Source organism: Nestor notabilis, unplaced genomic scaffold (genome assembly GCF_000696875.1).
Source record: "Nestor notabilis isolate BGI_N333 unplaced genomic scaffold, ASM69687v1 scaffold5347, whole genome shotgun sequence".
In the NCBI taxonomy this organism is placed as follows: domain Eukaryota; kingdom Metazoa; phylum Chordata; class Aves; order Psittaciformes; family Psittacidae; genus Nestor; species Nestor notabilis.
Window position 1 is genome coordinate 77,702 of NW_009937685.1, and position 25,975 is coordinate 103,676.

The following is a 25,975-nucleotide window of genomic DNA, read 5'->3' on the forward strand; positions in this document are numbered from 1 at the left end:
ATGAAATTACCTCCAAAGTCCCCCAAACAGAAGGCTAATCGCACTGATTTCATTAGGAAGCCAGTAGAGGGCTAAGTCAAACAGCAGCTGCCATAAAAAAGAAAGCTACTTCTGAAAGTCCGATTCAAGCTTCATACAACAAACTGGCCCATTAAAGACACACCACCCAAGCTACTGCCCCTCCCAGACAGTATCAGGAACCGTAGACACTTTCAAACATTTCTCAGAGCTCCTAACCAAACTGAATAAACACACCCTAATATTCCAAATATTGGTCAGCAAAACTGTTTGCCTCCAGGACATAGAACTCACCCACTACTGCCGTAGAACACAAGCATTCACAGACTGTATTTTTCAGCTATTGCTCTACTAAGAGCAGTTCAACAGAACTGTAGTAGTTCTGTTAAAAATAAATATGCACACCACAGGAGCAGCAGGAGGGAGATGCAGTCCCCAGCTTCTTCCTAGCCACCGCTTCCATTAGGTTGGCATTTACCATCAAGCTTCAGCATCAGAAAAGCTTAGCACAGCCAATGCTCAGACATGACAGGGCATCTTAGGACACCCACCTTAAACTTGGATTTTATTAAAACCTGCTAAATCCTTTTAATCCTGAGACCTGGTATGAAAAGCCTCATGAACATGACAAGCTGCGAACCATGGCAAATCTTATTGAGCTGTATATGGACTAGAAAGTATGGAAAATATCAGGTTTGTACGACACTACTGCATCCAGCAGCAGAGACACAGTCATCACAGTTCAATATCAGGTCTTAGCATGATTCAGCTTCCTGTTATACCAAAGAGGTACACAGGCACCCAGTCAATTCATCTGGACAGCCTAGCTTTTGCAGAGAAAATACTAAAAGATGTAGTAAGCAAGAAAAAAAAAAAAAAAGAGAAGAATAAGAAATTTAAAGACAAGAATTTATTATCCAATTCTAAGTCTGAATATACATCATACATCCATGTAGAAGCTGATTTACCAGCCGGTCATTAACATGCTAGTGGATAATGGTGATTTTCGAAACAACATTACAACATTCAGACATGGAAGCTCTGTAAGTTTTGAAGGAAATGTCAGCAAGACTTTTTCCCAAGGCAATGATGCTGTATATAGCATGTAACAAATATAAATCTGTAAAATAAACAGTATTGCACTGGTTGTTTGCAGAAAAAAAGCTTACCCTATGCTTAAAGCTGTTTCCTGTTCCTTGCTTTTACATCAATATTTAAATAGCAATGTCATTGATACAAACTAAGAATGTGAACACAAGACTCAAACAGGGGAAGTTTAGATTAGATACAAGGAAGAAGTTCCTCACAGTGAGGGTGGTGAGGCACTGGAATAGGTTGCCCAAGGAAGTTGTGAATGCTCCAACCCTGGTGGTGTTCAAGGCCAGGTTGGACAGAGCCTTGGGCGACATAGTTTAGTGTGTGGTGTCCCTGCTCATGGCAGGGGGGTTGGAACTAGATGATCTTAAGGTCCTTTCCAACCCTAACTATTCTATGATTCTATGATTCTAAGTTGCCTATTTTTATTTACTGATCTTTTAATTAGATAAATAAAATAAAACATATCTTAGGCATTATTTGCTTTCATTCAACCTATCTATTACAGGCAGAGGCATTAATGAAAATATCATAATCTAGAAAACACACTCTTGATACAGACTATGAATATGCATTCTCCTGAGCTCTCTCCTCCCTTTGCTTCTTCCTCCTGCACTCTAACACAGCCTTTAGACCAGCTCACATGTATTTCTGCAGGAAGGCATCTGATAAGGCAAATGTTATCACTAGGCAACTTCTGCTGTTTTGCATTCCAGAAGAAAAAAATTACAGTAAATTACCAAATCCTAAAAAAGGTTGAAAATGTCTAGAAACCCCATTTACATAATGTGAATCAATTAAAAAGGAGCATATAACAAAGGAAACAGGACAAACAGGGAAAACAAAATCCAGGCTTGTCAACCGTCAACCAGGCTTGCATCTACACAGTCACATCTTTTGAACTGATTTGTCACACACTTCTGTCCTAACGGTGTTTAAAAGATGAACTGGGTAATTGAGATCCTCAGAAAAATCAATAGATCTACATTTTACAAATGTAAAACGATTACAGCTTTAACAGACAAAAAAGCCCCACTGAAATTAAAAGAATGACCAATGCAATGTTACAAAACTGTAACAACTATAGGAAACACTTTTATTTTTTTTTCAGCACAGAAAAGTGATCAAGATAAAACACAGAAAGTGAAAGATATGCTGTATTCTTCTCATTCCACAGTGTACTTTCTTTATACAGTGTTAATGAGTGTAAAATTTCCCTTCCACACTCCTCAGTATATTCAAAATTCTTCATCTGGAAACTAAAGGTCCACCCAATTCCAATAATCACCTCAGATTTTTGAGGATTTAAGGCAATTAAAAAAAAAAAAAAAAAAAAAAGAGTAGAGAGATTGCAAATCATAGGATGGTTCAGGTTGGAAAGGACTTAAAAATCATCCAGTTTTAACCCCCTTCCATGGGCAGGGACACCTTCCACTAGAGCAGGTTGCTCCAAGCTCTGTCCAACCTGGCCTTGAACACTTGCAGGGATGGGGCTGCCACAACTTTTTGGGGCAACCAGTTCCATCTTTATAAAAAACCTTCTTCCTTATGTCCAACCTAAATCTGCCCTCTTTGAGTTTAAAACCGTTGCCTTTTGTCCTGTCACTTCAGGCCCTGGTAAAAAGTCTTACACTTTCTTATAAAGAAAAATAGAAGAAAAAAATCAACCTTAAAAAACTAAATTAACTTCAGTTAATTGAAAGCATCATGGTAGGAAAAAGGAAGAACTCTTTTTCTGCTGATAATTCGTTTTCTAACTTGATATATAATCTCTTAAACATGTAAGTGTAAGCCCCATCTAGAAAATTATAAAGTTTGATTTTGACCAGCAGGATGATGCAAAGAGATTTTTATTTATTATTGGACTGTTATGTGGCCTGCCCAGAGTTCTCACACAATTTTTCTTTTAAAACCAACTACACTGTAATATGAAAGTGGTACAGGCAGTTGTACATCCAAAGTAACAAATTTCCCATTTAAGTAAAAAACCCTATTTTTCCCCCACACTGCAAAATTCCAAAGCCAGTTAAAACAGAAGAACAGTACTCCTGGTTTTCTCGGGGGTAAAAGAGGTGATTGCCACAAATGGATAGTGTAGCAATAAATCTTACTTCATCTGTTTATGTTATGTTCAAAAAGCAAAACTCACTGGTATTCTAACAGAAAAACTGTGCAAAGTAGAAACAAGATGAAAAAACCACCAAGATGAGTTTGGCCACTTCTCAGGTACCTGTACTGCTGATTTTGGACCAACACCTTCAGCTGTCTATTTACAGCATTCTTCATAACTTTATATTCTGGTGCTGAGAAAAAAAAAATAAAAGAATCATAGTGCACTGAACTGCAAAGGTATAAAAGGCATGCAACCGATTTGCCATTTTTAAATCATTCTGACACTTAGGAAAATCTAATGCGTTTCTGCACGTGCAAGCAATGTAGCAAAAGAAATTCTACTCTATTTTCTTGTCTGAGCAGTGTTTTTACGGGTGCAGCCTGTGGTTCCAGTGAAGTAGCAAAGTTTACTTGCTTTTTGAAACAATGAGTGCTGATTTTTGTATGTCTCCTAAATTTGGTATCTGCAACTGTAGTTGGTATGTCTTAAATACCTGTGCAAATACGCAAGAGGGATAACTTTAGAAGTACCATCTTCTTTACAGCTGGCATCCTCATATTCTAAGCCTTTTTTTTTTATTTTAGCCTAAATCATCTGGTTTTTATAGAAAACTGAGTCCTAATCACCTTCATAGTTTACGCTTCATTAAAATGACATTTTACATGACTCCAAACAAATACCTACCACCACTATGTTCATCTATCAGACAGTACACTATTTATTGCAGGAATCTATCTGGATTTGTTTATCCAGCCAGCTCCTCTGAAAGCAGTGGCAGGGCATGCTCCTCAAACAGGATGCTCTCACACAATGCTGGCTGCTAGTAACAGAGAAGCTGCTGCCCTAGGCAAAAAATCACAATTAGCTGATTTTTATAGTACTGGCTTGTGACTAAATGACATGACAGGAGTCAAATAAAACAATTAATAAGCTTATTTTCATTTGCAGAAGGAACATCTCTATGGCAAGAACATACTAAAATTATAGAGGTAGATTACAGAATCTGCTGCTGTACTGCATCAAAAGGACCAACCAAATCTTCTGAAACATACACACTACAATGCCTCAGCCAGAGCTACTTTTATCCAAAATTATCCAACATACATCAAGGGGGTAAAAAGACCTGTAATACTATTAATCTGTTCAGCAGTAACTACTTAATCACCTTATAAAACTACAGGTTTTGTATTCATAACCTAAATTCCACTGCAAAACCACAGAACATATTTCTAAACACAAACCTATATAAAAATGCCTGCTTTAAAAACAATTACATTTAAGGAACAGGAAGCATACATATGGTTCTAGAAAGAAGAAAGCAACTTGCTTTGGAAAGGCAATTCTACAGACTGCAGGCAGACAAGCTTCCATGAGTGAAAACCAAAACACATGAAATTTTAGAGCTGTGTAACTGAAGTTTCTGGAAGAGGGTCAAACCCCATATGGGGTGTCAGCGTGGTAGGGTATACCCCAGGTGACCAACAACAGCTCTTACTTGGCAAGCTCTACATGCCAAGTGGCAATTTGTCTAAAACAATGTTGAGATCGCATTCAAGAAGATACTTCAAGGTCTTCACTGCTGCAAGTTACAGATGAGACAAGTTACACCAACCCTGAAAACAAAATACTCTTTTCATTTGAAAGCCAAGTACCTCTAACAGGCTTGTGGCTTCCTGGCAAGTGCAAACAACTGCCATCACAGTATGTTGGGCTGTTAACAGCAAATCTTTGAAAACAGGTAAGCAATGGGAACCTAACTTGTATGACACTACATAAAGACTGTCATTCTCCTGTTGCAGGCTTTGGGTCGCAAAAGAAGGTTGAGAGGCAATTCTGTGCCTTTAACCTTCATCCCATTACAGAGATCCAACATTTCCATTTCTATTAAGGAGAAACTTTTCTCCCTCAGTAACACGGATGATGATGAGGAGACTACATTCAAAATGCTGAAAAATAAAAATTACTTTCTTCCCATCCTGTTGTGATCTGAAAACCTCTGGCAAAACAGGTGACTTAAAACTTTAAAGAGTGGTCCAGATGACTAACTGAAGGTTTTCTGGTGACAACTACACAAGAATCAGCAGCAATGGCACAAGCAGTGAAGACAACTCACACTCTTTTTGAATGGTACATGCCTAGCTAGTCAGATTAGGATCAGACAGTGGGGACTTCTGTGAGGGATGATGCTATTGATGGAGAGATGCACCTCTTGCAGTTTCTTGGCTTCCACCAGTTCTCAGTGGTTGCTGTGGTAGAACACAGAGCTAGGATTTGATGCTGCTTCAAGTTGTAGTAACATTGGAATATGATAAGTTGCTTCAATTGCCAAATATCACTGTCTTTGTGAACTACTAAGAAGGTAACTGTAAGCTGAACTATGAAATGTTTTCCTAATCATAACAATATTGCCTGTTGAATAGTCCAGTTCAGCCTCTTCCAATGGTCTTAGCTGATGATCTAAGAAAGCACAGCCTACATTTGAAAGGAATACTTTTACTTTGCATTTACCATTTCTCATTCAACTGCAACATGCAGTGCAGAGCCATACAATCCCCATCACCTATGAACGCTGAAACAGTGCTAAAGAAAAGGCAATTATATTCTGGACATTTTTATTATACAAATGTGCAACAGCAAAAAGAACAAATTAAATTCATTTATACCTTCTTTACATTAACGTCCTGCACTGACCTATGCAGAGTTCTACTTGTTTCCGCGTGCTCTAATTCGGAGCTAGATCAAGCAACTGACTACTGAAAACCACGCTGAGTAACTTTATTTTTCCAGCATGAATATCGCACTGTAGTGACCCAATATCTAATTCTCTACCAGAAACTGAGAAAAAAAAACAACTGTACTTTTAACTAACCATGATAGATCAACCTTAACATTTTCTGTAAAAATAAAGTTTACTCACGCACACAACTGCATTTGCATGCTTTTAGTGTCTCAGTATCTTCCAAAATAGAAGACAAAAGATAAAAAATTGGACAGGGTAAAGAGAATCACAGATTACAGGATGTGGAATGACACAGCTACAATTATTGGCTGATCACACTTACTCCGTATTCAACAGCAGTAGACCATTAAAGCCCTTAATACTTTTATGCCTGCATTGTTCACTAGTCTGGTAAAGCAGTTTAGTGCTGTTCTAGCTGATGAGGGATCAGAATTTAAGCAATTCATAGAAAGCTTACTCTTTGTTAATGGTAGAAAGAAGGAAAGCCACTTGAGGTATTTGCTGACCATACCTGGGCAGCATCCTCCTCGGGAACTGTTTGTTACAATGCAAGGTTTTATAAATTGGTGCTGAAGCTAAGTGCACTGTAATGCCAGCTGGTGATTTGAGCTCAGTTGCTATGTAGTAGATAGGCTGGTAATATAAGCATAAAAGTCTTACAAAAGGTATAAATACTGCACCATATTTCAAGGGTACTCACACTTCTAGAGAGACTCTTTTTCAAGAGAAGTTTCTCCTCAGAAGCCTAACAGTACATGCTAGCAAGAAGAAATCAATTTCTAGACCCTCATATGAGTAAAGGAGTACACAGAATTTCAATTAAGGAAATGAGTTAGTGGTTTCATCTGAGACAGGAGTGGCATAGATTTTGCCCTAGAATAAGAGCCTTGGGAAGTGGACTTCTCAGACTTGATTCACCAAAACTGGTAATTCTCGTAAACAGCAGAAACAGTAAACTTCAAAGTTCTGGGATTAAATAGGAAAGAACAACCTGTGCAACTGAACACAATATAAAGAGACTTAGAAAAAAACTGCCACAAAACAGTTCCTCCAGTCATTCGGAAAATGTTGACAAGGATTTTTGTTTCAAAGCTTGAAAGTCTATTTAATAAAGAGTACAGCCTTCATTTCAGAACTGATACGCATTTATCCACCTAACTGATCACTAGATGCATTCAAATCAGCATTTCAGAGTGAGACTGTTTCATGTTTGTGCCTAATTACTGAAAGTGCATTTAATAAGTCTTTTCTCAGGTATCTTGTTGAAACCATGTGCCCACACAGTTGGATTACAGAGTACTTGATATAAAGCACTAATAACTTGAATTGGCAAAGAAATCTCCCAAACTTAGTATTAAAATACTGTCATTCTAGTAGAGGTGTTTTTAAAGCAACGTTTAACGTCATTTATGTTTAAATAACAATTCTTAATAATGCTTAATAATTCAATAATAATTTCCTCCATTTCCATCTGAAAAAAAACCCACGTTTTGCATTCCCCCTCCCCCTATCCTTTAACCCTCACCTCTTGCCCCACAAACCCTATAAAAAACATCAACTATGTGAAGAATTTGGTACTTAAACCACAAAGAAGGGGAAAAAGAGCACACTTTCTGAGTATATGCTATGGTTCAATACATTCATATAATAGGAAGAGATTTTGCTGAAGTGTTGAACAGAAGTGAATACTGCCAGGAGAACACTTAGGAAAACCCAAGAAATTTACGACTATTCACTTGAAAGCATATCCAGTCACTCCTACTCTATTATCACCTATTTACAAAAGAAAAGGTGAAAAGTGATCCATCTTTAGGTGTTAAGAACAACTGTCCAGAGAACAAAGAAACTTAAAAAAACAAACCCAAAACCCTGCCACTGGTGCAAGTGTTTCTCTCTTAGCAAAGAAATTAAACCCAGTATATTCACGTTACTTTTGAGAACTGGATCAAAGGGCAGCTTTTCCTGTGAGACCTTTTCTCTCAGCCCAATCACTGAAAAGGAAAACTAACATGCTAAGCAGGAAATTCACAGTTCCAAATGATCCCATTTAATCTTGCCAGTTCAGCAGCAATCCACTCCCAGTTCAGTAGTTTATGGCTCGCACATGGTAAAGTAAGAACAATTCCAGCAACCTATCTGGAGTTCCTGGCAACTAGCTGTCCCTACATTCCAACCCCCCAAAAAGTTACCGCCATGATGATGTCCCTAGAATTTTTAACAACATGTTATTTTAGTATGAAAATGCTTGATAAAGTATTAATATGGTTAAGAAATCAACAAAACTTTTATGTCAATATTCCCCTAGGATTCAGAAATATAGATACATATATTGTAATACTTCAGTTTTACTTACAACTTGTTTCAGCATTTCCTAAGATACTTCTATCCATTACAGCATGCAAACTTTGATACATTTTAGAAGTGAGATACATACTTTGGACAACACCCCTCCACCCCTCCCCAAACAATCTATCTCCAAAACAAACCCAAGGAAAACAATCCCCTCCCGAACCCTCAAAAAAAACCAACCCCAAAACTACAACCTACTAAAAAGAAAAAAGACCAAAATATGTTTCTACTTTCTTACAGTTAGCCTTAGGATTTCCCTGCATTCAAAAAGGAATTCCTCTACTAGAGATACAACTTATACCAGTAAGAGTCAGTCCGCCTCTTGATTTTAATCCAAAAGTATATCCAGTAGCATATTTGCAGAGTAACTCAACCTGGTTAAAGAACTATCTATCTCCTCTACCTCAATGAAAGCCAGTGGTGGTTGTGGTGGTAGTGTCATTATTTATGCTAATTAGGGATGTGTTTTCACATTAAAACAAAACTTGAGCTTTTAGAAAAGCTCAAAACTGTAGTAATCCAAATGTCTTCACAGATTACACTTGTTCTGCACATATTATTTCATAACACTAAAAGTAAACTGAAATGTTTCTTTCCTAAAATACAATTAAGGGGAATTCACACAGCTCTGACAATTTTGTCTCTATGAGAGAATGCTCAGACTTCAGGGGACATCCTCTAGTTTGGTAAAAAAATGGCGCTTTAAACTGATTTGTGGTCCTAGGAAAAAGAAATAAATGTACAGTTTATTTAAAGTGGCTTGTAGGGTTCATTGACTAATTGCTGCAACTTTTTATATAATCATATCTATGTCACTACTGTTGAAAGCTTAACAAAGTCATTCAATAAATTTATGTAATTCAGAGCTACTGTAGTAATTTTTTAAAGTCTTTATTAAGACAAAATCTTGCACAATTTGACTGGTAATAATAAAGACTCTTCTGAATTGTGTTTCCACTGTAATAAGTGTTTCTGAAGTAACTAAGTTAAGGTGTGGCAACTCTATTTTACAAATAGAGAGAGATTCCTGTACAAAAGGAAGCTAGGCCATAGCAAACAGCATAGTAGTTTCTGTTCAAGCTTAATAAAGTAAATAACTGCACTGGAAAATATTCTGTTCTGGGCTTCCTGCCGTACAGGAAGGGTGTTGAACATGTCAGTGTCCCTAATAATTATCAACAGAAAAAAATACCAGAAAGCAATAGTTCAGCTCTTAATTCTTTCACATTATCACTTTCAAGAGTGAAGTACAATTTACATCTTTTTCCTCTTTGTATTCATTCTAATGGGTCTGTACATTAAAGTTAGGCTACGGTCCTGAAGTTTGTGTTTCACTATTAAACACAACTTTCATTTTATCTTTTCCTTTCATCAGACGTGGGTTACTTAATGGTCCACATATTTAATAGTCTTTTTATGAATGGAAAGGGGAAGAGGTTTTAGCCTCCTTTTTAAAATGAGGAAATATTCCATTATCATTTTTTCTCTAAGATAAAAAATTAAAAACATTTCTTGGGTAGGAAAGGGAATGCTAGCAAACGCCTTTTTACTGCATACTTCTGTATCAACCTGTTATAAACAATACTGTTGTAATTGTACGTTCAGTTTAAGCAATCACTATCACATCAAAGCTGCACAAAAGCAATTCCAGACAGTAATCACAGCAGTAGGGTTACTGGCTGGTGATCACCAGCAATTACAGCACTGTTATTAATTGCAGTACTGCTCATCAACTAAGCTAACATTACAAACACGTGCTTTGTAAACTGCAAAATAAAACAGACCAACTTAAAGCACATTTGTGGTTATTTTAAGAAAATGAGTTCTAATTGACATTTGTGATAAGCTAAGATGGCACAAGGCAAACTACTGTCTCAGAGAATGAGAACTGACTTAATAACACTGTAACTCATCTGAGTACTCATATCTCAAAAGCCTCTAGCATTATTAATATCCTTTGTCTGGGAAGGATTCAATATTAGTTTTAATATCACTAAGAAATTATTAAGGTTGATATTATCATCTTGAAATACTTTTGAAATTATTCATTTAGGCATAAAAATAATGGTCCAAATTTCATCATCCTGCAGAAAATTTTCATTTAAGAATTAAGATTCTGTGGGTATGAAATCTGTTGATACCAAGATAATATAATCTAGTTCTCACCTTCAAAAAAACCAATGTAATATGGGGCAACATATGATTACTAATACATCAAGTTTGCATTCGTAGTTAATATCTTGAATCAAGTACTGATTTATCTTAAAAGAAGTTCTGAAACCAAGCCAGCAGATTTATTCTGAAATTCATGTTACATTTACATATTAAGTCAAGATGATCAGTATTTCTAGTTCTGACAATGAAAGCCAAACTGCCACTTCTCTGTGTTCTTTAAAAACAAAACCACAAAAACAAACCCACCATCTTCAGTTAGAATATTTCGTTGTAAAGCTACAATTTTTTTCACCTTGAATGATCCTTACGAATTAAGGCTGAGATTGATTTCAAACAGTTTTATTTTCCTTATAGACACTAACATACACGTCTGTGAATGTGCTGCAGATTTAAAATACCTTGGTATTGATAACTGAAACCAAACTCAAAGTTTAAACCCCATTCTTTAACAAAATAAAATGAACCATACCAAATCTTTATGCACAGATTTCTATAATACTGTACACAACTTTACAGAAGGCACAGAACAGACTGGTTCTGAATGTTGTGTCAATTCTACACTAGCTTTTCTTTTTTCAACAATAAACCTGCATTTCAAGTCTGATTTACAACAACAGTGCATACATTCCAACAGAATACCATAATGATGCACTGTTCAGTGCAATTAAAATGAACCTTTTATATTCAGATTCTAACATTCTGCTATACAAAATATACTATACTAATGCTACTATAGAAACAATTATGTTTAGAAACAATGACTTTTTTCCCCAGCAATGCAATAAGAGACAATGGTTAACTCACAATCCATACTGAATTTCTGAAAATAAGCAATGTACCTGTTCCTTTACAGAAGCCAAAATGGTAGTGGCAGTGGTCTCTGGTTCCATGCCTGGGCCTGTGGAAGCTTCCTGTGTTGTTTGTGGCAGCCCCTCCTCCACCATTGGGGTCTGCTCAGGGGCTGGCATTTTGCCTGTAATAACAATATTTTAAAACAGTTTACATTTTTAGCCAGTGATGTTTAAAATTCAAGTTTTAGGATTATAAATTCTCTTATCTTTTTTCTAAAACCTTTCCAAACTTAACCAAATTAGCAGAGACCTTCATATTATTAATATCATGTATGTTGCTTCACCTTCATAAGTTGAAATCAGAATTGCATACAGAACATGACTGCAGCAAGTAGGCTGCACAATGTTAAAGATTATTCTTAAAACACTATTTTGTGATAGTTACTAGAAGTAGCAAAACCCAAGATATGTGAAAAATGCTACTGTTAAAAATTAAGTACACCCAGGATCAGTAAAAGATTACCACATGTGCAGTTTTTAGCATGGAAGAATGACATGTAACAGCAGAATGCTTTGCTATTAGGAACAAATCATGGAAGAGACTGATTACGGTAATAAAAAGTTAATGGGAATAATACTTCTAGTGTTCTTTTTGCAGATGAGGAAATTAAAACACAGTTAAACTAACTGCCCTGGGCTACGGATAGCATGGAAAGGACTGATAGGATTAGCATTCAAGTATCCCGAGTTTCATTATTGCAGAGGCAGCAAGTTAACAATTGCAGTACATGTAAAAAAACCAAATTTTTTAACTACAGAAGTCTCTATTAACTAATATTACAGAGATAGTTAGGAAATGTGTCTGATACTTTGAAAATAGCAAGTAGGTGGTATTCAAGTAGCTTCCGTACATATAACATGGTTTAACTGCCTTCAGAAAAAAGAAAATAAAGCTCATGAGGTCTGATGTTACAAGTAGTCAGTATTTCATTTTAAACTTTCAGAACAAACTCATTCAGTATTCCTAGAGGAGACAAATATGAACAGCAGCTTCCTTCTTTCACAAGGAGCAGCTTATACTGCAGGTAGGCTCCAAGGCCAGGAAATGACCCGTAAGACTTCTCAGTCCTGACCTGTTTTATCCGCAACCATCCCTTCTCCACCACCTGCCTTCTAAATGCTGAAACAGCATAAAACTGGGCACACACTACCTAAAAAGACACAAGACCCCTTACAAGATCAGTGGCTATGCTGCAAAGCTGCACATTCTGATTTGGTTGGAAGCATAGCTGAGCTGACCCCCAAGGGATCTCTTATGGAATCACCCTACGGGATTGTTCACCCTCTTGGGACATTTTCTGTATTTGTGCCTATACACAGAGTGCGAGGACAGGCAAAGCACCATGTGGTCAGAGGACTTCTATGCCACTGCAGGCAGCCTTGGGCACAAAAGATGAGTGGAAACCAGAAAAGAGATGATATAAGAGAAAGTACTTTTGCTCTGCTTTGTGCATAGTGGCATGTGCACTGTCAAGAGAGGTGACTTGAGTTCAGGCTTACGAGCCGCTTCAAGTACATTAGCAGGTGAACGTGATGAACCACTCTAGTCTAGACTGCTACAAGAGCTGGTAATACTGAAAATGTGCAGTTTCACATCAGCCACTGAGGAAATCAAGCAAGCAGCTTCAGAGAAATTAAAGTGAGATGAATGGTCATGGGGGTATAGTGGTGCAGGAGCCTGGTCACCCATCAGCTTCTACCACTGCAAATGGAAAAAGAAAAGCTGCTTCCAAAAGCATATCAGAGCAAGAGCCTAACTCAGGCTCGGTTGTTTTCTGGAAAAGGGTCTTGCCTCCCATCCGCGACTGCACAAGTTACACAGGGAAACTGTACAGTGATCTGAAAGAGTCTGCATAAACAGCCCATTCTTGCATTCATCTGGAACAAGGGAAAAAAAAAGATTGTACAAATACTGTGCTGCCAGGTTTCTCCTGCCAGGATTGCAGAGGGAAATACGAGCATGCTACTGTAGCGATGCAAAGAGCAACTCCTTTTCCTTGTTTCCTCACCCTACCTTTCAACAAGATCACAAACATGGCAATTTAAAGACTATGCCTTCCACTAATCCAGAACAAAGTTAAATCCAGAGTACATGTTCCTTGCTCTGCTGCCACAACCCCAGCAAAACCTTTTCTACCCCATCCCCTCACCCACACCCCGCTCTGAGGGAGAGGAGGCCCTGACACCCGGCCCCAGCACTCTCCCTCCCCACAGCCCCACCTGCATCGTGGCCTGCGCCTGCCTTGCCAGTCCTGGCTGGCTGCGAACAAACTCTTTGCTGAGATTCAGATTCGGTGACAGAACTGGGGAGGGAAGGGATGGGAGCACAGGCAGGCAAGGCGCTGTGCTCCAGGCAGCGTGGGGTGGCCACACATGAGGGGCCGGGGTGGCAGGACTGGCAGCACAGCAAGTCTGCCAGGTACCAGAGTCCCTACCACGTGGCAAGAAGGTTTGTTAGCAAGGACAACAGTGCACACACACACCCCCCCTCAAAAGAGAGAAGGAGAAAGGAGGGAGAGAAGGAGAAAAAGGGGTGAAAAAAAGGTAACAGTTTACTCCACTGTTGCTTTATCACTCAGACGATCTCAATGTGTGCCAAAGCACCCATGGCTGCACATGTCTGAAGGAGACTAAGGTGGGTCTTGTGCAACCGGAACAGAACTTACTCTCAGAATAGATATAAACTGATCCTACATGCTACTTGGCTGCTGAATTACCACCAAATGAATAACTAGACATATCTGGCTATTTTTGGAACAACATTTTTGTTCATGTTAAGCTTGCTAATGCAAAGGCAGCCACACGGAGATTTCTGTACACCAGCCATGAGCCTGGTGTACAGAACGCTTCAAGGACCGTCATTCCTACCAGAACCAACCGAACAGCATCCAAGCAAGCAGAATAAAAACCACGCTCTAATAAAGTGAAAGATGTAACCATGAGGCTTTATAAAATAAAAATGTACTCTTTTAAGGTTTTCTTTCATCAAGCTGTAATAACCCAAAGAATCACAGAATACATGTTATGATTCCCTGGGTCATGCCTGATTTTTTAAATCACTTTCCACAGTTCTTTTATGACTATAGCTCAATATTTCAGGTTTCTGAATGGACTGTTAAATTTGCAAGCATATCATGAAGCACTAAAACTACCCAGTCAGGCTTTTCATTCATTTACGAATATTTACCAAGTAACGGAAGACCACATCTCCAAAACTCTCACAAGTAACACAATGAGCTGCTTCCACAAATGGGCTGCTTGCTTGTCCATACTTCCCAACACATCTTCATCTGCACAGTAACCAGGGGAGTGTCTACTGTGCTTCGGGATTTCCAGGTGAGAAGCACAAAATACAGGATAACATTAAACAAAGCCAGTCTTTTAAGTAAGAAAAAGCAGCACTGAAATCTCAATTATGCAGTTGCACATACCTATAGCTATAAATCAATTAAATATTTAGATATGCTGTGGTCTTACCCTGGTGGTCAGCTCAACCCCAGGCAGCTGCTCACTCACACCCCCCCAAGTGGGGTGGGAAGAGAATCAAAGTGTAAAAGCGTGAAGACTCATAGGTTCAGATAAAGGATGTTTAACAGAGAAAGCAAAAGCTGCATGTGCAAGCAAGGCAAAATAAGGAATTCATTCAGCGCTTCACATGGGCAGGCAGTGTTCAGCCATTCCCAGGACAGCAGGGATCCATCACGCAGAACAGTGACCCAGGAAGACAAACACCATCACCCTGAATGTGTCCCTTCTTCCCCCAGCTTTTATTGCTGAGGATGATGCCACATAGTCTGGTATATCTCTTTGGTCAGCTGGGGTCCACTGCTCCAGATGTGTCCCTTCCCAGCTCCTTGTACATCCCCAGCCACTTGTTGGCAGGGCAGGGTGAGGCGCAGAACAGGTTATGAAGCTGTGCAAGCACCACTCAGCAGTAACTAACACACCCCTGGGCTAACAACAATGCTTTGGTGACAAATCCAGAACATAGCCCTGTAGGAGCTACTATGAAAAACTCTATCCCAGCCAATACCAGGTACAAGCCATCATATACCTTCAAACTGCCAGTTCTTTCCAAAGATTTAACTACAGTTTACAAAATATAAGTTACAAGAGAACTTAAAGCACTGAAATCAAAGCAATATTTATTCCATCAAGCAAAAGAGACTTCTTAATTTTCTTTAAGACATATGCGGAAGAAAAGCACAAGTTGGTTGGGGTTTTTTACTTATTTGGGAAAAAAAAAAATTGACTTTTTGGAGCTTCTATTCTATGATGTGCCACAAAAGCACTATAAAAACATAGTGGTGATTCCTTTTAAGTGATCACTTTCAAAATATATTGTCTAAATGAATGCTTAAAACTAGACCAACTAAAATCCTCTACAAAAATACGATATGAGCACAGATGTGAAGATGATCTCAATTTGCCTCTTCTGTAATATTTCTGTCACTCTCTTCTCACCCCAGCACTGTGAAATAACTCTTCAACCTATTGTAGTAAATTTCTGTAACAAACCAGTCAAGAAAATGTACACATGAACCAGTTAGAAGGCATGGTAATTTGTCTGAACTGAAAATATACTCAATATTAAATCTCTACAACTAACACTCAGATGAAAACCAATCAAATTATTAACGAAGATATAAGTGTTAAATGTACATGTATCTCTGTGTTAAGAGGCGTAATTATAGAGCTATACCCTTCCACATAGGCAGTTGTTTTAACCACTGTTCTTTCAATTAACACATTTCTTGGCAAAGTTACTGATTTTCTAATCTTGATTTTAAGATTAGACAACTGTTGGCTTTGATCCTACAAACACTTATGTACATACTTCAGCTAATGCAAACAAGTATGCTCATTCACTCCACCTCCTGCGTGGCCAGGCAGCTGCCATGCAGGTGATAGGATGCAGGAGAGGGAGGAACAGGAATGTGAGATGCTCTCCACAGCCCAGCCCTACAGAGGACCCAGTCCCCGCCACCACACCTCTGTCTAGGCATGCCCTTTGAAGAAAGGAGCTCAGAAAGTCAAGTTAGATTTTCAGTCACCTTAAGGGAACAGGAAATGCCAAATGCAGGATTTGTGAGAGCCTTTAAATCAGATACAAGTAAAACTCATGAGGAGTTCATAAGAACACCTCTTTCTTCCTTATGAAAGACTGGAATTTACTGGCTGAAGAAGCTCCCTGGACTTAGTTGTGTTACTCCCTTCTTTGGGTATGGATAACTGATTCATTATTGGAAAAAAAACCACCAGACTTCATCCTACAAAAAATTAGGTTCACAGTTATTCTGCCTGCCTCTTGTGTCGTGGCAAAGCAGTTAGGTGTCACCCAGAACAGGAGACTTCGTTTCTACAACTTTCCCAGTCTGTCCAAATCCTCACACCCTACAACTCAGTGTTACAGCTACTAAACTGCAGTCAGGATGGATGCAGGACTGCTTCCTACAAACCTTACACATTGATCGATCACACAATATACACAAGAATAATTTACAAACATACCTTAAAGCTTCCTTCCTCGTATTCCAGCTCTTTTAATCCTCAAATTGCTCTTACACATTCATGAAACCAAGATCTACATAGCCATAATGAAAATTCAGAAAACATATATTACTGTTCTACTGCTCTGTGCAATGCATTTCAGCATACCTTATTCACATCTTAAAATTACCAAGTATGAGAAAAGCTTCCAAATTTCAGTTCTCTTCTATTGCAGAGAATGCATGAGAACTGAAAGACTTAAATGTTTTGAGGTATCTTTTTGTGGAAGTTGCTGAACTACAGATTTGTGAATGGTATAAATGGTTCCAGCTCTAAAGTGTAATGTGAGATTCCTTTGAAACTCTGGGGAAGATTAGCAGTAGGACAAGTAGAATTTGCTACTGTTTTCTGTGGATTTCAGTCTGATAAAAAGAATGCCTTGTCAATAACTTAAATCTTTTTTTTAATTGTTAAATGCTTCATCTCGCAGCATACACCTGAGAAAATTCTCAACACCTATTCTGAACTTTGAAATTCTCTATTTAAAAGTAAGGACACAAATAACAAGTGGCAGTGACAATCTCATTCCAGGCTGGCCTGCATTTGTATTTTCAAACTAGATGCAAGTGTGCAAGGAAAGGGGAAGGTCATGGAGCAGATCATCCTAAGTGCAATCACATAGCATATGTGGGGAAAAACCAGGGGATGACACCCAATCAGCATGGGCTCATGAAGGGCAGCGTCCTGTCTGATCAACCTGATCACCTCCTACGACAAGGAGACCCGCCTGATTAATGTGGGCAAGGCCGTGGACATTGTCTATGAGGACTTCAGTAAAGCATTCTGTCTCCCGCAGCATTCTTCCAGAGAAACTGGCTGCTCATGGCCTGGATAGGCATATTCTTTGGCAGGTAAAAAACTGGCTGGATGGCAGAGCCCAAAGAGTGGTGGTAAATGGTATCACATCTAGTTGGCAACTGGTCACCACTGGTATCCCTCAGGTCTTGGTATTAGAGACAGTGTTGTTTAATATCTTTACTGACAACCTGGTTAAGGGGATTGAGCGCACCCTCAGTAAATTGGCAGATGACATGAAGTTGCACAGGACTGTTGGTCTGCTGAAGGACAGGAAGCTCTGCAGAGGGATCTGGACAGGCTGGATTGATGGGCTGTGGCCTGCTGCATGAGGTTCAACAAGCCAAAATTTTAAGTCTTGCATTTGGGCCACTACAACCCCATGCAATACTACAGGCTTGGGGAAGAGTGGCTGGAAGGCTGCCCAGTTGTAAAGAACCTGAGGGTGTTGGTCAGCAGCCAGCTGAACTCAAGCCAGCTTGCATCCAGGCAGCCAAGGCAGCCAAGGGCATCACCCCCGGTAAAAGAAATAATGTGTCCAGCAGGGCCAGGGCAGTGATCATCCCCCTGTAATCAGCACTGCTGAGGCCACACCTCAAATCCTGTGTTCAGTTCTGGGCCCCTCACTACAAGAGAGACATTGAGATGCTGGAGCAGGTCCAGGGAACAGCAACGAAACTGGTGAAAGGTCTGGAGAAAAAAGCCTCATGAGGAACAGCTGAGGGAACTGGGGTTGTTTAGTCTGGAGAAGAGAAGGCTCAGGGGCAACCTTATTGCTCTCTTCAACTGCCTGAAAGGAGGCTGTAGTAAGGTGGGTGTGGGTCTCTTCTCCCAAGTAAGAAGCGATTGGACAAGAGGTAACAGCCTCAAGCTGCACCAGGGGAGGTTTAGACTGGATATTAGGAGAAATTTCTTCACCAAAAGGGTAGTTGGGCATTGGAACAGGCTGCCCAGGGCAGTGCTTGAGTCACCATCCCTGGAAGTATTCAAAAAAATGTGTAAATGAGGCCCTCAGTGACATGGTTTAGTGGTGGTCTTGGCAGTCCTGGGGGACCCGTTGGGCTTGATGATCTTAAATGTCTTTTCCAACCTGTTGATTCTATGATTCTGTGAAAATAAAGCTATTCAATTTGAAGCCTCTAGTCTGAAATACCCTACACAATTCTGAAAATAGCAGCTTTTCTGTCTTCTGTACCGTGGAGGCTCACTCAAATGGTTTCATGAAACTGTGCAGTAAGGCAGATCTAAGCCACCAAAAATCCAAGCTTTCAATCCAAGAAGTGTGCAGCAGAGACCATCTCTTTAGGCAACTGCAGGGATTTGCCCAAGTAAACCATGATTAAACAGCCACTTTAACTGCCTCTCAGGGTACCTATAGCCTCCATTATACACAATTGGCTTGCTTTCATCCAGCATGCAAAAGCACTGACTCCTAAAAATCTCCCAGATGTTCTCATTTTGTACAAATGCAGCAGACTCCTTGGCATCTCAGCACTGGTGACAGGGCAGAATCACCAGTTTTCTTTAGTAGCCTGCCAGTCCTGGCTTTCACACCAGTCCTCTGAGCATGCAGTGAGGTTGCAGGTTGCCAAGATGGGTAATACTTTCTTTTGTGTCTGACCGAATGGCCAAACAGCTGCAAAGCAAATAGGTTCAGCGAGTTCATCTGACACAAAGCTGTGCATTTTTGGTGGGAGGTGGGGGTGTATTTTTCTGAACCAGTTGATTTTGCAGCCGTATAATCACTGGTGCAAGGAAAGAACAGAATATGTAGTTAAGGAGAAGAGAAGAAATAAGAGAATTCACTAAACTGAGTGTAGGAAACCACATTTTAATTCTTCGTTCTTGTTAGTCTCTATTCCCCACTTTTCATTGCTTCTTCTGTTCTCTCAGAGATAAGCCAGTTAGTTTTGCCAGCACCAAGTAATCCATCCCCTGTAGTGCAGCCTGAGGAAAAGCCAGACCTTTTGAGGTTCCTGCAAGACAGCAAAAGTGATGCTTTTCCACAGCTTCCTACTCACCTCCCTTTGTATTCCTCTTGTACTCCTTACAAAGGTTATTCTCCCTTATCTTCTCTGTACCTGTGTTCCCTGTTTCCAAGCCTCCCATTGCTGACCTGAAGCCAGTAACAAGTCACCAGAGTAATCTCCACTGAAGAGGTAATATAATTCTTATGAACACTGTCAACTAGGACAGGATAGACTGTATTTCATGAAGGAAACATGAGAAAAACCATGAGCAACATCTCATCACTAAAAATCTTCATGTTTCCTAGCTACAAGATTCACTCAAGCAGCAGGAGTAAACCACCAAAGACATCAAAGCAACACACTCATTAGCACAGAATTAAAAAACAAAAAAACCAAAACCAGAAACAAATAAACAAACAAAAACAGTTCCAAAAAGCTAAACCCAACTTACTGGGACGTTGACATGCTATTTATTATACAACTAAGTTATTTTTATAAATCTGTGCTTAAGCAACAAGGCATCTCAGCTCTTGGTCAGAAACTCTTCTTTTTTCACCCTTTACAGAATATGTGAAACAGAACAAGACTTAGTACATTTCTACAGTTTTTAGATGACATGATTAAAATTTATCTGATGTTTTTGAGTTACTTCACAGACATGTCAGTACACTTCCAGGTATGAGTAGTTCCCATTAGCTTCATCCTGCTACAAGGATGGAGTGCTGCTCACCAACAAACCAGGCAGCGATTTACATTCTCAAGCTTGGTGCAATCAAGTGACTGAACTAAAACAAACTCCATATTATGTCTACCAGCCTATAGTTATGTGTAGGATGAAAAAACAGCAGATGACAGCTTACCCACTTGCAAAGATGATGCAAGCAATTAAAAATGGATTATGTGAAAGATGGCTCAAGCATTTACATGAAAAATAGGGTTTAAAATTTCCAGATGCAATAAGTCATGTTGCTTCAAATATCACACTACAGGCTAAACATTCTGTTCAGATATTACTTTTCTTTATGGACATTAGTAGTGCAGAAGTTTTGGTCATGTGGACTTAAGGATGAAGCTGGGAAAGAAAATACATTATCTGATGAAAACATGGAAGAAACTGACTTCTGTAATGACAGGATAAAACCACCTGCACAATTGCACAGACTGAGTCCCACCCTAATAAAAGAAACCTAATCTCCAACTGATATGTTGTCTAAGAAATGTGGGAGATGCATTTAATTACCTTACTGCTAAATTTTAACATCTTCCTCAGCCCTTTTTCTTTTCAGGATACATTTTGTGTTGTGGGTTTTTTTTTTTTGGTTGTTTTTTGTTGTTTTCTTTTTTATTTAAATACATTCGGTTCAAAAGGCAATTGATGCTACATCCTTTTAAAAATATTAAAAATTATTACCTTAGCTCTTGGATAAATGAAATACATTTCTACGTTTGTTACTGCTCCCAGTAACAGCCTTTTTTTTCTGGTTTTTTTTTGGCCTATGGCTACATACTTTAACTCCACTGTAGTGGGCAGGCAAGACTCTAAATCCTCAAATATCCAGTTGTAACATGCTCACAAGATTAGTATTTTTTTTATAGCTTTCAAACCATTCACTAGAAGGAATCAGACAGGTATAGTAAGGCAACCATTTTGAATAAAGGCATATTTACAGTCATATCCTTCAAGGCTTGAGGCAGTATTTGTAGCTCATCTTAAAAAAAAAAAAAAAAAAAATAAAAAAGAAGAATCTTTGCCATCTGAGGGACGCCTGGAGGGCATTAACATTTCACAAATGTATGAAGTACCACAAGCTAATTGGCAATAAAGTTTTGAGTAGTTTAAGTCAACAAGGTTCCGTGCCTCAAAGAAAAAGGACAGACCCCAAATCTGACCTTTTCCTTTGGCCCATACCAAGTCTGCTCTGCTCTGCTGTGCCAATGTACCTGCACCCACTGCTGTTTAGCACCACCTCATCAGAGCACAGTGCTCAAAACCAGTTCTGCAGACCAGCAAACAAACAGCACATTTATCTTGACGGATAAAGTTCAGCCTCATCCTCGTGCAAGCTGAGGGGGAGGAGGGATACATAGCACCACAGAAGGATTTTAGACTTTCCAAACAGACTGTCAGGTGATAAAAGACGTTCATCAATTATTCATTCAACCATTCATAAAAGGATAAATCCTTAGTTTGGTGTTGGAATAGTGTCAGTTAATTTAGAGTATGAAGTCATTCAGAATGAATGTCACAGAACAACGTAACTTAAAAACTGTAACAGACAAGTAACTATAGTGCATATATGCTGTACAGTGCTGCTACTAAATGCTTGCAAAGTGTAGGAGCTCCAAACTGCTACTTTTTCAATCTCCCACCTGAAAACTCCTACAAGCAAGCAAACAGGAGTTAACCTGAGAATAACTCTAAGTAAAAGATACCAACACTACCAAGCAGAACCATAACTGCAGCTGCTATTCAATTTCCACTTACATTTTCTCCTAGCCCAGTAAAATTATCACTGAAGTATTACTCTGTACATTATTGCTAGATATAATGCACACTAACTGCAGGCGGATATATTTAAACTGGAAGCATTATAAAACCGAATTTTTTACATGCATTTATAAAAGTACGCTTTTCAATTCTGTCATACAGTACGTTGGAAGAAAATTATTACATAAACAACGATCCCAATGATAAAAATTAACAGCTACCACCACAATTTCAAAAGATAGCTGAAGAGACTTCCAGAGCTCCCACTGCTTTGCCAATGCAAGTTTTTGAGGGACATGGTGTTACATATATCACTGAGATGGTCTGGAACTGGACACTACCAATCGCTGTTGCATCCTGCCTTTAAAACCAACCAGACTAGATCAGTGGTGGGATTTCACAGCACAGACGCATGTGTTTTTACTGACGCAGTAGTCTCCATCGCTGCACATAGAACGGTGGTTCAGGAATAAGAGGTCAAGAAGCAGCAGCTTAAGTCAGGTTTAGCAGGGAGAAAAAAAATCTAACCATGCCAGGCAAAATTTAGAAACTGACGATGTTTAAACTTCTGCTTTTACTTGGGATACGTTTATAAGTTCTTTAATGCAACCTATGGTTGTTCCTGCCCAAATGACTACTGCAGAAATGTCAAATTCCTGCATAACAATGATAGATTTGGGAATATCGCTGTTCTCTAATAAACATGTCTATAGATTAGCTATAGGTTTTACTAAAATACAGTTTTATCAATTATTAAACTGTAGTATACTCATTTCGCTCTGAAACAGAACTGCATGCACAGCAAAGCTCAGTTTATTGCTAAGAATGCTCTGTGTGCAAACTTCTATATTTAAGCAAATGGAGCTCTCTCCTCTTCTGTTCTCCAAGCTAGATGCTAAAAAAAAAGTTGTGTATAGCATACTCTGCATGAATTAGACAGCAAACATCTGGCTTTTAAGGCCAAAATTACCAACACTTCAATCAGTTCTCCAATCTCCCCCAAGCAGAGGCATCATTGGTATTATTTCTCTGAGGTATACTTGACACTGTTTACCCTTAAAATCTTTAAGTACTGGTAGTAAGATTACATATAACTCAATTTTAGTATTTCTACTAATACTTTATAAAGATATGAAGAGCTGCGAAGCACCAAAATTTACAAGTGACATTACGATTAGAGGAGACTGAAGATAACTGAGTAACTTGAAGAAAATTATAAGGCAAAGTGAATAAGCTAATGTTGATAAATGCAAAATTATACGAACTATTCCTACCAAAGTGAACCATATACCTTACCACAGTAGGGGGTGGATGATAGAAGCATAACTATAAAGTTATACATATAGCATAGGTTAAAATGTTTGGCTAGGCATGAAACTTTTTGCAAGTGCCATAAGGGAAAAAGTCAGGTCAATGGTACATTAAATAATGTCAATAATTTTAGCTGCACTCTGAAATAGATGCCCATAGTGCAAAACGTAGACAATTCAGTATACAGCAACAAGAAAATTCAGAGGGATAGAAAACTGTAAGAACTAAGATTAAGTGTGGAAATGCTCAAAAAGGGAAACAAATACTGAATGATAGCAACGGTTCAGGTATTTTACTGATGCCCACTTAAACCAAGAAACCCTCAGACCGGTATTCAAAGGCTTCATGTTGTGTGCAAGTACTGCATCTGTATGCAGCACTCAATGATGCTGCTAAAATGTGATTTTCTTCCCTCAGTGAAAAACATTTCTCCCTGTAAAAACTGCTACAGGCATACAATTTTGTCATGAGATGGCAATATCTTGCATCAAGGTTTACCAGCTGGAGACACAGTTTAGATAGTGTCTAACTTGCCTGCCTCAGCTACCAAAAGACCAGAAATATGACTCAAATGTATTTTAAAAGCTCAAATCCCAAGTTTCAGTGGAATCTCAAATACTGGTTACAACACCACCATTCTAATTTCTACCTTTTAATTCTAATCTAATTCTAATTTCTGAGCAGGGAAAATTAAGCACATCAAAAGCAGTAACAGACCCTAGAAGTTCAAGTGTTAAGAAATAGTGTGGCTTTGTCGAGAGTACATTCTAACAAGTCTACCTAATTTTGTTCTATGACAAGAGCACTAGAAGAAATATATCTTGAATGGAAAGCTTTTGCCACTGCCATGTGGCCTTGTAACTTGTGGCCAGTGTAACTTGTGAGAAAGTTGTAATCAAAATTGTAGTTAACAGTTCACTTGCACTGGAAGAAGGCTTGAAAGTGCCACTGACAGCCCCAACACAGCTACCTAGGATAACAAATGAAAGGTGGCAGCACTGCCAGCATTTTGTACATGATGACTGGGACGGGGAGGGGAACACGTGCATTGCATAGCGGTAGGGACAGCATTCAGAGTGAGAACTATAGAAGAATCTATCTAAAACCAAAGGCTGAGCTCAAAAGCAGCCAATCACAACTCTAAGCTTATCTACCCATCCTAGTGATACCTATTGATTTCACATGACCTCCACATGCAAAATCCTGCCTTGCCTATAATTCAAGTTCACCCATGCTACAGAGATGATCGAAGTCATGCACTGAAGCAGGAACAACTGCAGTACAGAAGACAACTAGCAAGACGACATGAAATTGGGATGCCTATAATCAAAACACCATTTCCTGTGACAAAGAAAAGGAGGGTGGGGGGTGGGGAAAGAGAGAAATATACCTCAATTTCTCTCTCCTGTTTATTTTCCATTTCCCACTGCACTGAAATGCACCATCTTCCCAGTGTGCTTAGCTAAAGTAGAATATCCAGCTTTGTACATCCAATTTTGAGTTGGATCAATTGAAAAATCAGAAAAGAGCAAGAAAAGCTCCACAAATTTTACGCAGGAGTTGCTTGTGTTTGGATACAAAACAGAGACTATGGGGAAAAGCAGTAACAGCTGAAATATTGAAGTCACTTCAGGAAAGACAAAACAATCATCAAGGATAATATTTAAAAGCTACTGCTATCTCCTTGCCAGGTATCAGACAATACCAATGACATTAATTATTTAAGTGTTACCGTCTCTTCTAAATGGGATACCGGGTGCTCTTCCCCACTTAAAGTTATTTTTGCTGTGCTTTAACAGAAAGCTCAAAATGAGGGGTTGAAAACACAGCTATCAAAAGCAAATCCTCTCAATAACACAAAATAGCTGAAAAATTGCACAACTTTAAGTCTTAAAAGAACATAACAATTAAGTACGGGTTTAGGGGATTTCCACTTTCAAACCAGAGAAAGCCTGCTCTTGCTTGCACTGTGCAAGTCCAGGAAAATGTCAATATAATAATTCAGGAAATACACTCATGGATGACAACAGCAGAAAAGAATGCACTTCCAGAACTTGCAAGATTGCTATTTCATATAAACTTACATAGTAATTGTAGTTAGAAGCATGTCTTTCCATTTATAAGACATCTTACTTGAGCTTCAAAAAAACATACAATTTCAAATAGCTGAACTGAACTTTCTAAGCACTGTAAAGTAAGGAAGAGGAAGCAGCTGAACAGCAGGCAGGAAGGCACCCCAAGCCAAACAAAGCCCAAACACCCTTCAGCAGAATAAAGTACTAAACCCAGTCCTCTCTTTAAGGAAAGAATCAACAAGAAACACCTGTATTACTATACCACAGGAATTGAAAATATTTGTTACACATATCATTCATGCCATCTAAAAAAGAAACATTTCAGCCAGGTGCTTTAAGTCAGCTGCTAGTTATCTTTCAATATTACAGACAGCAGCATAAATTACCAATGTTAACAGGATATGCATCTACCCAATTCATTTTTCGCCTTTCTGTTTGTTAGACA

General features: G+C 38.9%; 1 protein-coding gene across 3 annotated transcripts in view; it reads right to left on the bottom strand.

Annotated features, from left to right (window-relative positions):
- The window catches only part of PKP4 (plakophilin 4), a 61,347-nt gene extending 49,884 nt beyond the window's left edge, over positions 1-11,463 (bottom strand). For 2 of the 3 annotated variants that reach the window (XM_010018943.1, XM_010018941.1), the window contains exon 1: positions 11,330-11,458. In XM_010018943.1, the coding sequence (XP_010017245.1) occupies positions 11,330-11,458 (129 nt within the window). Of the gene's footprint in view, positions 1-11,329 lie in introns of all 3 variants that reach the window. The other variant, XM_010018942.1, reaches the window with a different exon arrangement.
- Positions 11,464-25,975: the final 14,512 nt, after the last annotated feature.